Here is a 12,226-nt window from a genome sequence, read left to right on the forward strand (position 1 = left end):
GTCCATTTATGTTTGTCATCCATATCAATGATCTGAATGATAATGTGGTAAGAAGTTTGAGAATTCAGTGCTCATGCCATCAGATTGGAGACTGCCCATGTGGAATATAAGGTGCTGTTCCTGTAATTTTCATTTAATCTCGACTTGACAGTGGAGGAGTTTGAGGACAGTCATGTGACAGTGGGAATGGGAAGTTGAATTAAAATGCCTGGAAATTGGGAAGTCCTGGTGGAGCACAGCATATGGAGCTTGGCAAAGTGGTTCCCTTTGCAGAGCCATTTGGAATGTCGAAAGGAGAGGTCTGGCAGAGAAATCTCCTCAAGGGTGGCAAAAAGGGCAGAGGATAACCTATCAAATGTAGAGACTGGGGGAAGAGTTGAAGATGAGGACAAGAAAATCCATCCTTGATCTGGATGGGAGCAGAAATGAAAGAATCAGAGAAGACATTGTTAGAGACAATGGTGATGGAATGGGTCAGCACATGCAAACTGCTGGAAGAACTCAGAGTGTCAGGCAACATTTATAGAGGGGAATAAACAGTCCCTACTTTGGGCTGAGACCTTTCATCGTGACTCTAATAGAAAGGAAGCAGGAAGATACGGCAGAAGTGCTGGTGTGGAAAATCTTATCATCAGAACGAATATAATGGAGACCGAGAAACTGGGAGAACTGAGGGGAAATGAGTCCTTAGCTGAAGTTGGGTGGGAGGACTCTCGATGAGACAGCTGCGGGATGGTGTTCACTGATAAGAGACATAAGTCTCTGATGGAAGTCAGGAAAGAGAAGAGGCTGGTACAGATCACATGACAGTGAGTTCAGGGTGGATGCAGGTAGTAAAGGTCATGAAAAGTTCAAATTTCAAATTATGTACCAGTGCAGAAATCAGCAACAGTAAATTGGAATGAGTAAGGGTGTTGACATAGAGCCGAAACAAGGATGCTTTCCTTGTTTTACAAGAATGTTGCCTGGATTGGAGAGTGTGCCTTATGAGAATAGGTTGAGTGAACTTGGCCTTTTCTCCTTGGAGTGACAGAGGATGAGAGGTGATCTGATAGAGGTGTATAAGATGATGAGAGGCATTGATCGTGTGGATAGTCAGAGGCTTTTTCCCAGGGCTGAAATGGCTAACATGAGGGGACATAGTTTTAAGGTGCTTGGAAGTAGGTACAGATGGGATGTCAGAGGTAAGTCTTTCACACAGAGAGTGGTGGGTGTGTGGAATGCACTGCCAGCGACGGTGGTGGAGGCGGATACAATAGGGTCTTTTAAGAGACTTTTAGATAGGTACATGGAGCTTAGAAAAATAGAGGGCTGTGCGGTAGGGTAATTCTAGACAGTTTCTAGAGTAGGTTACATGGTCAACACAACATTGTGGGCCAAAGGGCCTGTAATGTGCTGTAGATTTCTACGGTCTATGTTCTTTCATTTACCCCACAAAAAGGCAGTCATAGTCTGGGCTCCTTTAGATACACCCTTGACTTGGAGAGTCATAGAGCAATACAATGTAAATACAGGCCCTTCGGCCCAACCAGACCATGCCAACCACTGTGTCCGCTCAGCTCATCTCCAATCCCTTCCGCTCCATGCTTCTATTTAATCTGCCTCAACCACTTCCTCTCCTCCTTACCCTCCATGAGAAAATCTTGTCCCTCAAGTCCCCTTTAAATCATTCCATTCTCACCCTATGACCCCTAGTTTTTGACTTCCCTACCCTCGGGAGAAGACTATTACTTTCCACCTTATCTATGTCTCTTGTGGTTTTAAACACCTCTCTAACTCTGAACTGGCAACTGAAGCTGCCTAGAACGGCTGGAAGACCAAGATTTTCCATGTAGAAGTGGGATTCAGGGGATTCGTTGCTACAACTACGACCAGTCTATTGAAGAAGATGGAGGTAAGGGGTCACTCCCTTCAACAAGCAATCAAGTCCTTGTCAAACGCAGCAGAAGAAAGCAGCAATTGGATTTGGATTAAAAGGAAAGACAACAACCGGGCTGCAAAATGAAGACAGGAGGGTATGGATCTGAGGGGGGTGTATCTGGGATGCCAGGTAGCACCGTTGAGCCCTCTGGAGACGTCGTGGGCTTATCAATGAAACGTCAAAGAAGGAGGGTGCCCACCTGATGACCCCGATGACGCACCTACCCTCCCTCCTTGTCACCACTCCAAACCCGCTGCCAACATCGAGAGTGCCGACTTACCATAGGGGTTGAAACATCAAGTCCTAGTAGCTCTACTGATCCACTAAGGTCAGCCCTCAGTCTCCTCTGTTCCAAGGAATAAAAAAAACTAGCCTGGCCAAGCTCTCCCTATAAGTCATGCCCTCTAGTCCTGGCAACATTCTCATAAATCTTTTCTGCATTCTTTCCAGTTTAACCATGTCTTTCCTGTAACAAAGTAATCAAAACTCTGCATGGTTCTGCAAGTGTGACCTCAGCAACATCATATAAACCTGCCCTAGCTCCTATGCTCAGTTTGCTGACAGATGAAGGCCAGCTGGAGGAACTCAGCAGGTCAGGTATCATCTCTGGGGAGGAATAAACAATTGGCAGTTCAGGCGGTGACCCCTCACCAGGACTGGAAAGGAAGGGGGAAGAAGCTGGAATAAGAAGGAGGGGGAAAGTGTGAAGTGAGAAGCTGGGAGTGATAGGTAGAAAAGATAAAAGCTCAGGAAGAAGGAATATGTTAGAAGAGAGTGGACCGTAGGAGAAAGGGAAGGAGGACGGGCACCAGTGGGAGGTGATAGGCAGGTGAGGAAAAGAGAAGGGCCAAGAGGGGAGCCAAAATGAGGAATGGGAAATGAGAGAAGGGCTGGGGGGGAATAAATTGATGTTCATGCCATCATGTTGGAGACTACCCAGACAGAATATGAGGTGTCGCTCCTCCAACCTGAGAGTGGCCTCATCGTGGCGGACAAGGAGGCCATGGGCTAACATGTTGGAATGGGAATGGGGAGTAGAATTAAATTGCTGGGCAATGGGAAATCCTCCCTGTTACAGATGGGGTGAAGGTCCCCCACAATCCGGACCCCCAATCTATGTTGGGTTTCACCTGTGTACAGGAGGCCCCACTAGTAGATGAATTCGAAATATTGCCTCACCTGGAAGAACTGTTTGGGGCGCTGAATGGTGGTCAGGGGAGGAAGTGAACGGGCAGGTGTAGCATTTGTGTCGCTTGCAGAGATCAGTGGGAGGTCAGTGGGGAGGGACAAAGGGAAAAGGGAATCGTGGAGAGAGCAATCCCGACAGAAAACAGGCAGTGGTGGGGAGGGAGGGAAAGGTGTGTTTAGTGGTGAGATCTGATTAAGGATGGTGGAGCTTGCAGAGAATGACGAGCCAGATGCGGAGGCTCAAGTGGTAGACGGTAAGGTCAAGGGGAGCTAGATCCCTGTTACGGAGCAAGAAGATGTGGTAAGCGCAGATGTCTGGGGAATGGAGGGGATGCAGGCGAGGTCAGCACCCTGTTCTCTGAGAAAGGAGGACATCTCAGATATTCTGGAAAGGGAAGATTCATCACCAGAACAGATACAGGTGGAGGAGGTGGAGGAACTGAGAAGGGGGAATAGCATTTTTACAAGAGACTGTGTGTGAAAAGGTATTGTCAAGATAATTGTGGGAGTTTATAAAAGATATCAGTAAACAGTCCCTCTCCAAAGGTGGAGACAGAAAGATCAAGAAAGGGGAGAGAGACGTCAGAAATGGACCGAGTGAATTTAAGGACAGGTACGAAACTGGATATCCCCTTTATTATTTACACTATCCTCCCTCTCTGTAACTGAAAGCACACTTGTGTTGTCACTTTTCCAGTTCCAATGAAAGATTATTGATCTGGAAAGTTAACTTTGTTTCTCATTCCACAGGTGCTGACTTACCTACGAAGCAGCCCCAGCAAGCTCTTCTGTACAAACTCTATGCCTCACATGGAAGCTGTTATTGCCACAAAGAGCCACAAATCGGAGAATACTGAGTGACAGAAACGCTCTCTGACCTGTAAACTTGTCCAGGACACCAGAAAAATTCCATGTAATGTTATACAGTATCTGCCTTGTGTATTGGATGATTTGTACCCAGCCAGTGAGTGCCTGAAGGAACTTGGTAAATCAACATTCCCCGTGCCAGTATCCTGGGACGAAAAATTACTTCCATTCAGCCTTATATAGACGGAGATCGTGACCTGCTGGTACTTCCTACTGCACTCTGATCAGGTAAAGATGGGAACAGCCTGCTTCAGGTTGTAATCTATAGACTTCTCATTTCTAACCGTTAGCTACATATAGAAAATAAGTCACAGCTGTTGCAATTCTAAAACATAAACAGGAAATGCACAGCAGGTCAGGCAGCTTCTGTGAAAAGAGAAACAGAATTAATGAGTCTGGTTTCAGGATGAAGACTGTCAGAAATGAGGAAGAGAGTCAAAAAATCAGTTTTAAACTGTGGAGTGGGAGAGATGGGGGACAGATAGGACAAAAGAAATTGCTTTGGTAGGGTCAGGTGACAAGACCATAAGACGTTAAGGTATAGAAACAGAAATAAACCATTAGGTCTGCTACGCCATTTCATCATGGTTGATCCATTTTCCCTCCCAGCCCTAATCTCCTGCACCCCCCATCCCTTCATGCTCTGACAAATCAAGAAACTATCAACCTCTGCCTTAAATATACATAAACTCTTGGCTTCCACAGCTGCCTGTGGCAACGAATTCCAGAGATTTACCACTCTCTGGCTAAAGAAATCCCTTCTCATCTCCATTCTAAAAGGACACCTCTCTATTCTGAGGCTGTGTCCTCTGGTCTTAGACTCTCCCACCATAGGAAACATCCTCTCCACATCCACTCTATCAAAGCCTTTGATCATTCGATAGGTTTCAATTAGGTCACCCCTCATTCTTCTGAATCATAGTGAAGACAGCCCCAGAGCCATCAAACGCTTTGCATATGACAAGCCATTTAATCCTGGAATCATTTTTCCAAACCCTTTCCAGTGTCAGCACATCCTGTCTACGATAAGGGACCCAAAACTGCTCACAATACTCCAAGTGAGGCTTCACCAATGCTTTATAAAGTCTCAACATTACATCCTTGCTTTTATATTCTAGTCCTCTGGAAATGAATGCTAACATTTGTGACGAGAATACACATAAATTAAGATGTTTGCTGGCCTGGGCTTGCACCAGTGGCATCAGCAGTGGTCTGCCACCTGTCCTCAGGGGAGGGAGAGATAAGGCACACAATGAAGCAGCATTTGGAGGTGTTAATGAAGGAGCCATCAGTCTGGGTATTGTCAAGAGCGGCTCCCCCTTTGAACCCTGAACTGTTTGAAGTGATGGACAGGCGATACCCCAGCAGGGGGATAAAAAGGGACAGGTTCGCTAAGGCAGCACACACATGACACCCGAGGTAACGAGACCCTGGAAGTGGTGCGCCTCTCACGAGTCGGTGGGAAGTACCGGACCTTAAACGCACAGGGTGGAAAGGTACGATCAGTGGGAACCCGGTGCGTGTCCACCCTTGCTTGGGTGCCGGGTTCACTGCAGAGGATCGACCGCATCTAGAGGAGGGGTCACAGTCGGTGACCTCAGGTGACATCACAAAGGACCCGCCCGAAAGCTGCTTATGAGCAATATCGCCGGTCTGTGAGTGGAAGCCGTTCTGAATGATCAGTCGTTCTCGTTCTCTCTCTCCCTCCCCCCCACGTTGTCCATCGCCATGGCAACGATTACTGCGAACTGAACTAAATTGGACTGAACTTTGTGTCACTTTGAAATTGGTCATTTACCCCTAGACAACGATAGAGCTTGATTGATGCTGTTATCTTAATTCTGTGCACATGTGTGTTTATCATTGCTGAACTGTTGCATTTATTATCCTTTCGATTACTGTGTTGCTTGTTTCTTTAATAAAACTTTCTTAGTTCTAGTAATCCAGACTCCAACTGAGTGATCCATTCCTGCTGGTTTGGCAACCCAGTTACGGGGTACGTAACACATTGCATTTACCTTCCTCACCGCAGACTCAATCTACAAATTAACATTTAGGGATTCCTGCACAAGGACTCCCAAGTCCCTTTGCACCTCAGATTTTAGTACTTTCTCTTCATTTAGAAAATAACCTTTTCATTTCTTCTACTAAAGTGCATGACTATGGACTTCCCAACACTGTATTCCATCTGCCACTTATTTGTCTATTTTGCTAATCTGTCTAATTCCTTCTGTACTCCCTACTTCCTCAAAACTACCTATCCACCTATCCCCTCCACCTACCTTTGAATCGCCTGCAAACTTTGCAACAAAGCCATCAACTCCGTCTTTCAATCATTGACATACAGTATAATGTAAAAAGAATCAGACCCAACACAGACCCCCGAGAAACACCATTAGTCACTGGCAGCCAACCAGAAAAGGCTCCCTTTATTCCCACTCTTTGGCTTCTGCCAATCAGCCACTGCTTCATCCAGGCTAGAATCTTTCCTGTAATACCATGGGCTCATAGCTTGTTAAGCAGCCTCATGTGTGGCACCTTGTCAAAGGCCTTCTGAAAACCCAAGACCACATCAACCAATTATCTTTTATTTATCCTGCTTGTTATTTCTTCAAAGAATTCTAACAGATTCATCAGGCAAGATTTTCCCTTGAGGAAACCATGCTGACAATGGCCTATTTTATCATGTGCCTCCAAGTACCCCAAAACGACATCCTTAACCATCGATTCCAACATCTTCCCAATCACCGAGGTCAGACTTAGAGGCCTTTAATTTCCTTTCTTCTGCCTTTCTCCCTTCTTGAAGAGTGGAGAGACATTTACAATTTTCCAGTCTTCTGGAACCATTCCAGAATTCAGTGATTCTTGAAAGATAATTACTAATGCCTCCACAATCTCTTCAACTGCCTCTTTTAGAACCCTTGGGTGTAGTCCATCTGGTCTAGGTGACTTATCTATCTTCAGACATTTCAGTTTCCCAAGAACCTTCTCCCTAGTAATGATACCTTCATATACTTCATGACCACTGACATCTGGAACTTCCACCATACTTCTAGTGTCTTCCACAGTGAAGACTGATGCAAAGTACTTAACAGTTTATCTTCCATTTCCTTGTTCTCCATTACTACCTCTCCAGTATTGTTTTCCAGCGGTCTAATGTCCACTCTCGCCTTTCTTTTACACTTTATGTATCTGAAGAAACTTTTGGTATCCTCTTTAATATTATTGGCTAGCTTACTTTTGTATTCCATCTTTACCTTCTTAATTACTTTTTTAGTTGGTATTTAAAAGTTTTCCAATCCACTAACTTTCCATTAATTTTTGCTCTCTTGTATGCCGTCTCTTTGATTTCTCTTGTTACCCACGGTTGTGTCATCTTGTCTTTAAAATGCTTCTTCCTCTTTGGAATTATATATATCCTGTGCCTCCCAAATTGCTTACAGAAATTCCAGCCATTACTGCTCTGCCATCACCCTTGCCAGTGTCCTTTTGCAGTCAATTCTGACCAACTCCTTTTTCATGCCTCTGTAATTCCCTGTTAAGATGGAGGGAGGAGAAGATGGCGGCGCGACGCAGTTTGCATAGCCTCTCCGTGAAATGATATCGTATCTGTTAAATAGGGGCCGTGCACAATCCTGATTTGATGGAGACAGCCGTGAGAGTACGGAGGAACATCTGGAGTAACTTCTGAAATGCCCGGTTCACTGCCGCTGCTACTGTGCGATAGAGAATCTCCGGAGGGATTCTAATGTCACACCGGAGGAACATTGTATCATTTCTTAATGTATGCATTACTAAATGACAGTAAAAGAGGACTGCGTGTCCTCATAATCTAATCTAAAATGATTCTGGGAATGAAAGGATTATCATATGAGGAACGTTTGATGGCCCTGGGCCTGTACTCACTGGAATTTAGAAGAATGAGGGGGAATCTCATCGAAACCAATTGAATGTTCAAAGGCCTAGATAGACTGGATATGGAAAGGATGTTTCCTACAGTGGGGAAATCTAGGACAAGAGGGCACAACCTCAGATAGAGGAATGTACATTTAGAACAGAGATGATGAGGGATTTCTTCAACCAGAGGGTAGAGAATCTGTTACCACAGGTGGCTGTGAAGGCCAGGTCATTAGGTGTATTTAAGCAGAGATTGATAGGTTCTTGATTAGTCAGGCATGAGAGGTTACAGGGAGGAGGCAAGCGAATGGGGTTGAGAGGAAAATAGATCAGTGATGATCAAATGGAGGAGCAGACTCGATGGGCCAAATGGCCTAATTCTGCACCTATGTCTTAAGGTCTTAGGAATGGAACCCAATGAAACAGTCTGGCTATTCTCCTTTGATCTCTCTCATTAACAATATATTTTCACCCAAAGAACTGCCACTCACAGGATGTTTTTTGTTTTTTTGCACCATTCTCTGTAAACTCTAGAGACTGTTGTGCATGAAAATCCCAGCAGATCAGCAGTTTCTGAGATACTCCAATCCCCCAGTACGGCACCAACAATCATTCCCCATTCAGAGCCACTTACATCACATCTCTTCCCCATTCTGATGTTTGGTCTGAACAACAACTGAACCTCTTGACCTTGTCTGCATGCTCCTTTGCATTGAGTTGCTGCCACATGATTGGCTGATTAGATATTATACATGTACCTAATAAAGTGGCCACTGGGTGTATGGTTAGCTTAGGGCACTGCGTTCATTGTGCTTACTCATTGTGGTCAATTATGCCTTAATACTTGTTTAGAATATTTACACTATTTCAACATAGCGTTCAATTCTGAATCACAACCATTCAATCAGTGATTAGCTTGAGAGCACACAGGGCCACAGCCCTTCAGTGTACATTATTAGGAAAGCTCTGTACTGTCACGTTTCCCCACACACCCTGTGTGCCAGTATGCTCCTCAGCACAAACTTCTCTACTGGTCTCCAGCCCTTGGTTGCAAATAATGGCTTGCACAGGAAGACCAGCAAGTTTTGTGCAGACAGAAGTCTGTCCTTCCCCAAGCTGATCTCACTCAGAAAATGTTGGTGGAACACAGCAGGCCAGGCAGCATCTCTAGGAAGAAGTACAGTCGACGTTTCGGGCCGAGACCCTTTGTCAGGACTAACTGAAGGAAGAGATAGTAAGAGATTTGAAAGTGGGAGGGGGAGGGGGAGACCTGAAACGATAGGAGAAGATAGGAGGGGGAGGGATGGAGCCAAGAGCTGGACAGGTGATTGGCAAAAGGGATACGAGAGGATCATGGGACGGCAGGCCTTGGAAGAAAGAGAGGGGGAGAGGAGGACCAGAGGAAGGTGGAGAACAGCCAAGGAGTTATTGTGAGAGGGAAGGAGAGAAGAGAAATAAATAAAAAAGTAAATAAAAATTAGGGATGGGGTAAGGAGGGGAGGGGGGGCATTAACAGAAGTTAGAGAAATCAATGTTCATGCCATCAGGTTGGAGGCTACCCAGACGAAATATAAGGTGTTGTTCCTCCAACCTGTGTGTGGCTTCATCTCGCCATGGGTTGACCTTATTCCCCATCCCCTCACCCCATGCGAGGCCATTTCCAAGGACTGTTAAGAGTCACCTACGTTGCTGTGGGTCTGGAGTCACAAACCAGTTGAATTTTCAGTATAATCCAGTGATTTCACTACTGACATTAATGTTTGATTGAAACACCAATGGTTTAATTAATCGAAATTAAAACTCCCCAGTTGTTATAGTGGGATTTAGCACTTTGCATTATTAGTCCAAATTTCTAAATTGCTCCTCTAGTAATATAACCACCAGCTGGTTTCCTGTCACCAGATTTCATCCTGCTAACAGAATGAACTGGTTTGCATATATATTGAAGTTATTTTTTCACATTACAAGCCTGCCTCACATTTATTAATGTCACCTGGTCTACTCTTAGTCTTATCTTTTGACACTATTTCAAAGGAAGCATCTATAACATGTTTAGTACAACTCCCACACATCTTTAAAAGAGTGTCATTAAAAAGAAAGAAACCAAAAGACTAATATAAACTGGTGAAAGCTGAAAACACCAAGTGCTTAGATTCAGGATAACGTTTAGCGTCTGAATTCACATTGCCTTTGATCTTTGTGAATATGATCTAGTGTTTTGCCGCTCCCTAATATTGTCAATTAAAAGGAGAACGCAGAAGTGAAAGTAAAAAGACCTTGTAACAATTCTGTTTCTTGCAAGCCAGGCTTTTAGACTTTCTCTCCCGAAGTTGCTGTTGTATACCAGGCGTGACTCCACAGACAGGAAGTACTTCATCTCAGGGGCCATCTTCGCTTGCAACACCGCATATATTTATCAGGCTGCTACTTGGTCAAGAGGGCTGCATACGCAGGCCCAAGTCAATTCCATGGCCCTGCTCATTCCTGATTACAAACCTACGTGTGTTATAATCCAGCGATCCATTTGCTTGGAAGATTTTCCTGATCATTAAAAGTGTCCCTTCCAGCACTTCCTCGGCTCGTGAAATTGAAAAGATGGGTAAGACAATTATTTTTAAGTTTGAAAGGACTTACCATGAGGGTGGCTGAATTCAATGCCGATCCACTTTTTCCTTTTGCTTGTAATTGGACGAACTTAATAAGTCGAATTTAAACAAGTCGGACTGGTCTCTCTTCCACAGAATGGAATGTGGATGCACCCAACAAGTTAACACTAATTCTCCCTCAGGTTGCTTAGTTCAAACTTGTCAGAGACTTTCCAGTTCCAGAGAAGGTTTAACAGAAAGTGTTTGAATTGCTGCCTGTAATGGTGCTGGTCTAGTTTTCTCTGAAAGCCTCTGACTAACTCTGAGTTGGAGGTGTGACCTCGCCTCTAGGTTCCTGAGTGGTTAAAGAGTATTGGATACAAATACAACAGCATGCATTTGTTCAGTTGAGGTTGTTTCATATGTTTATATAAAAAAAGATAAGACTTCAGTCACATGATGCTGTGTTGGATAAGAAAATCTTACAAGCCCAGAAGCGGTAATCTGCCTTTGTGGTTTTATCTTTTTGGATGCTTTCAGTATCAAGGCTGACGTGTTACCAGTCCACCTCTGCAGGCCCTGGGCTGACCAGCGAAGACAATATGGGCATTTCAGGCTCTCCCACAGACTGGACATGAGGTGCCCAAGGGGTCAGCTGGGTGGGTAGTTTGTGAATTGGTGCACTTGTACAGGCGGCTTCGAGCTTCCTTGTCCTCCCAACTCACTGACTGCACGTTCCCAATGCCACTCCAAAGATTGCTTCTGTACCTCGAGTGATCATGGACCAGAGATGCCCTTAGGGAATTGATGGGGATGTTTCCTTTTCCTGCTAAACAAGGTGGTGGACAAAATGTCCATCAACTTCACTGTCTGCTGTAGCAGCCAGGATCTCCTGGTGGCAGCCCATTTCAAATCCCATTTCCCATTCCCACAGTGACACGTCTGTCCAAGGTCTCCTCTACTGCCCCAACTGGTTGGAGGAGCAGCACCTCATATTCTGGCTTGGTAGTCTCCAGCATGACAGCAACAACATTGAGTTCTCTAACTTCCAATAACCACTCCCTCTATTTATTTTGCTCTTATGCCTACTTTTGTCTTCATTCCATTCCAGTGAGCCTCTCACCCCTTGTCTTCCCCTCCCCTGCCTTCATAACCTCCTCACCATCGCCCTCTGGTTCTCTACCTCCTTCCCATTATTCCCAGTACACTGTACTCCACCTTTGTAGATCTAACTAAGGCGTTTGATATGGTAAACAGAAAGCACTCTGGACAATTCCCTCAGAATTGGGATGCCCACACAAATTCATCTACCTCATCTGCCTTTTTCATGACAATAATACTGGACATGCTCTTCTCCAGTGGCGACACCTCAGAATACTGGGGAGTATTCTAGGGAACAACTGGGGAGTTTTAATTCGATACTTCAAACAGGGAGAAGCAAGAGTACATTCTGGCCCCTGTGCTCTTCAGCCTGTTCTTCACATATGTACTGAACCTCGAATGAGGTGTCTACCTGAAGTACTGACTTGATGGATCACTCTTCAGCTTACGTGCCAGAACAAAGATAGTCAAGAAACTCATCCTTGAAACCCTCTACACTGATGTCTGTGTTCTGATGGCTCACGCTGAGTCTGACCTTCGGCTAATTGTCAACAAACTTGCTGAAGCCTCGCGTCTCTTTGGTCTTACCGTCAGCCTAAGCAAGACCAAAGCCCTATCTCAACCGGGATCAGCTGCTACCACCCCCTCTGTCACTATCGAGGGAACA

The 12,226-nt window shown here is 45.0% G+C and overlaps 1 protein-coding gene across 1 annotated transcript in view; it reads right to left on the bottom strand.

The window, feature by feature from the left end:
* The window catches only part of LOC134350264 (lysoplasmalogenase TMEM86A-like), a 33,513-nt gene extending 22,705 nt beyond the window's left edge, over positions 1 to 10,808 (bottom strand). The window contains exon 1 of the mRNA XM_063055292.1: positions 10,508 to 10,808. Coding sequence (XP_062911362.1) covers positions 10,508 to 10,510 — 3 coding nt within the window. The 5' untranslated portion in view covers positions 10,511 to 10,808. The remainder of the gene's footprint in view (positions 1 to 10,507) is intronic.
* Positions 10,809 to 12,226: the final 1,418 nt, after the last annotated feature.

The sequence above is a fragment of the Mobula hypostoma genome, chromosome 8 (genome assembly GCF_963921235.1).
Source record: "Mobula hypostoma chromosome 8, sMobHyp1.1, whole genome shotgun sequence".
NCBI classification, from domain to species: Eukaryota; Metazoa; Chordata; class Chondrichthyes; order Myliobatiformes; family Myliobatidae; genus Mobula; species Mobula hypostoma.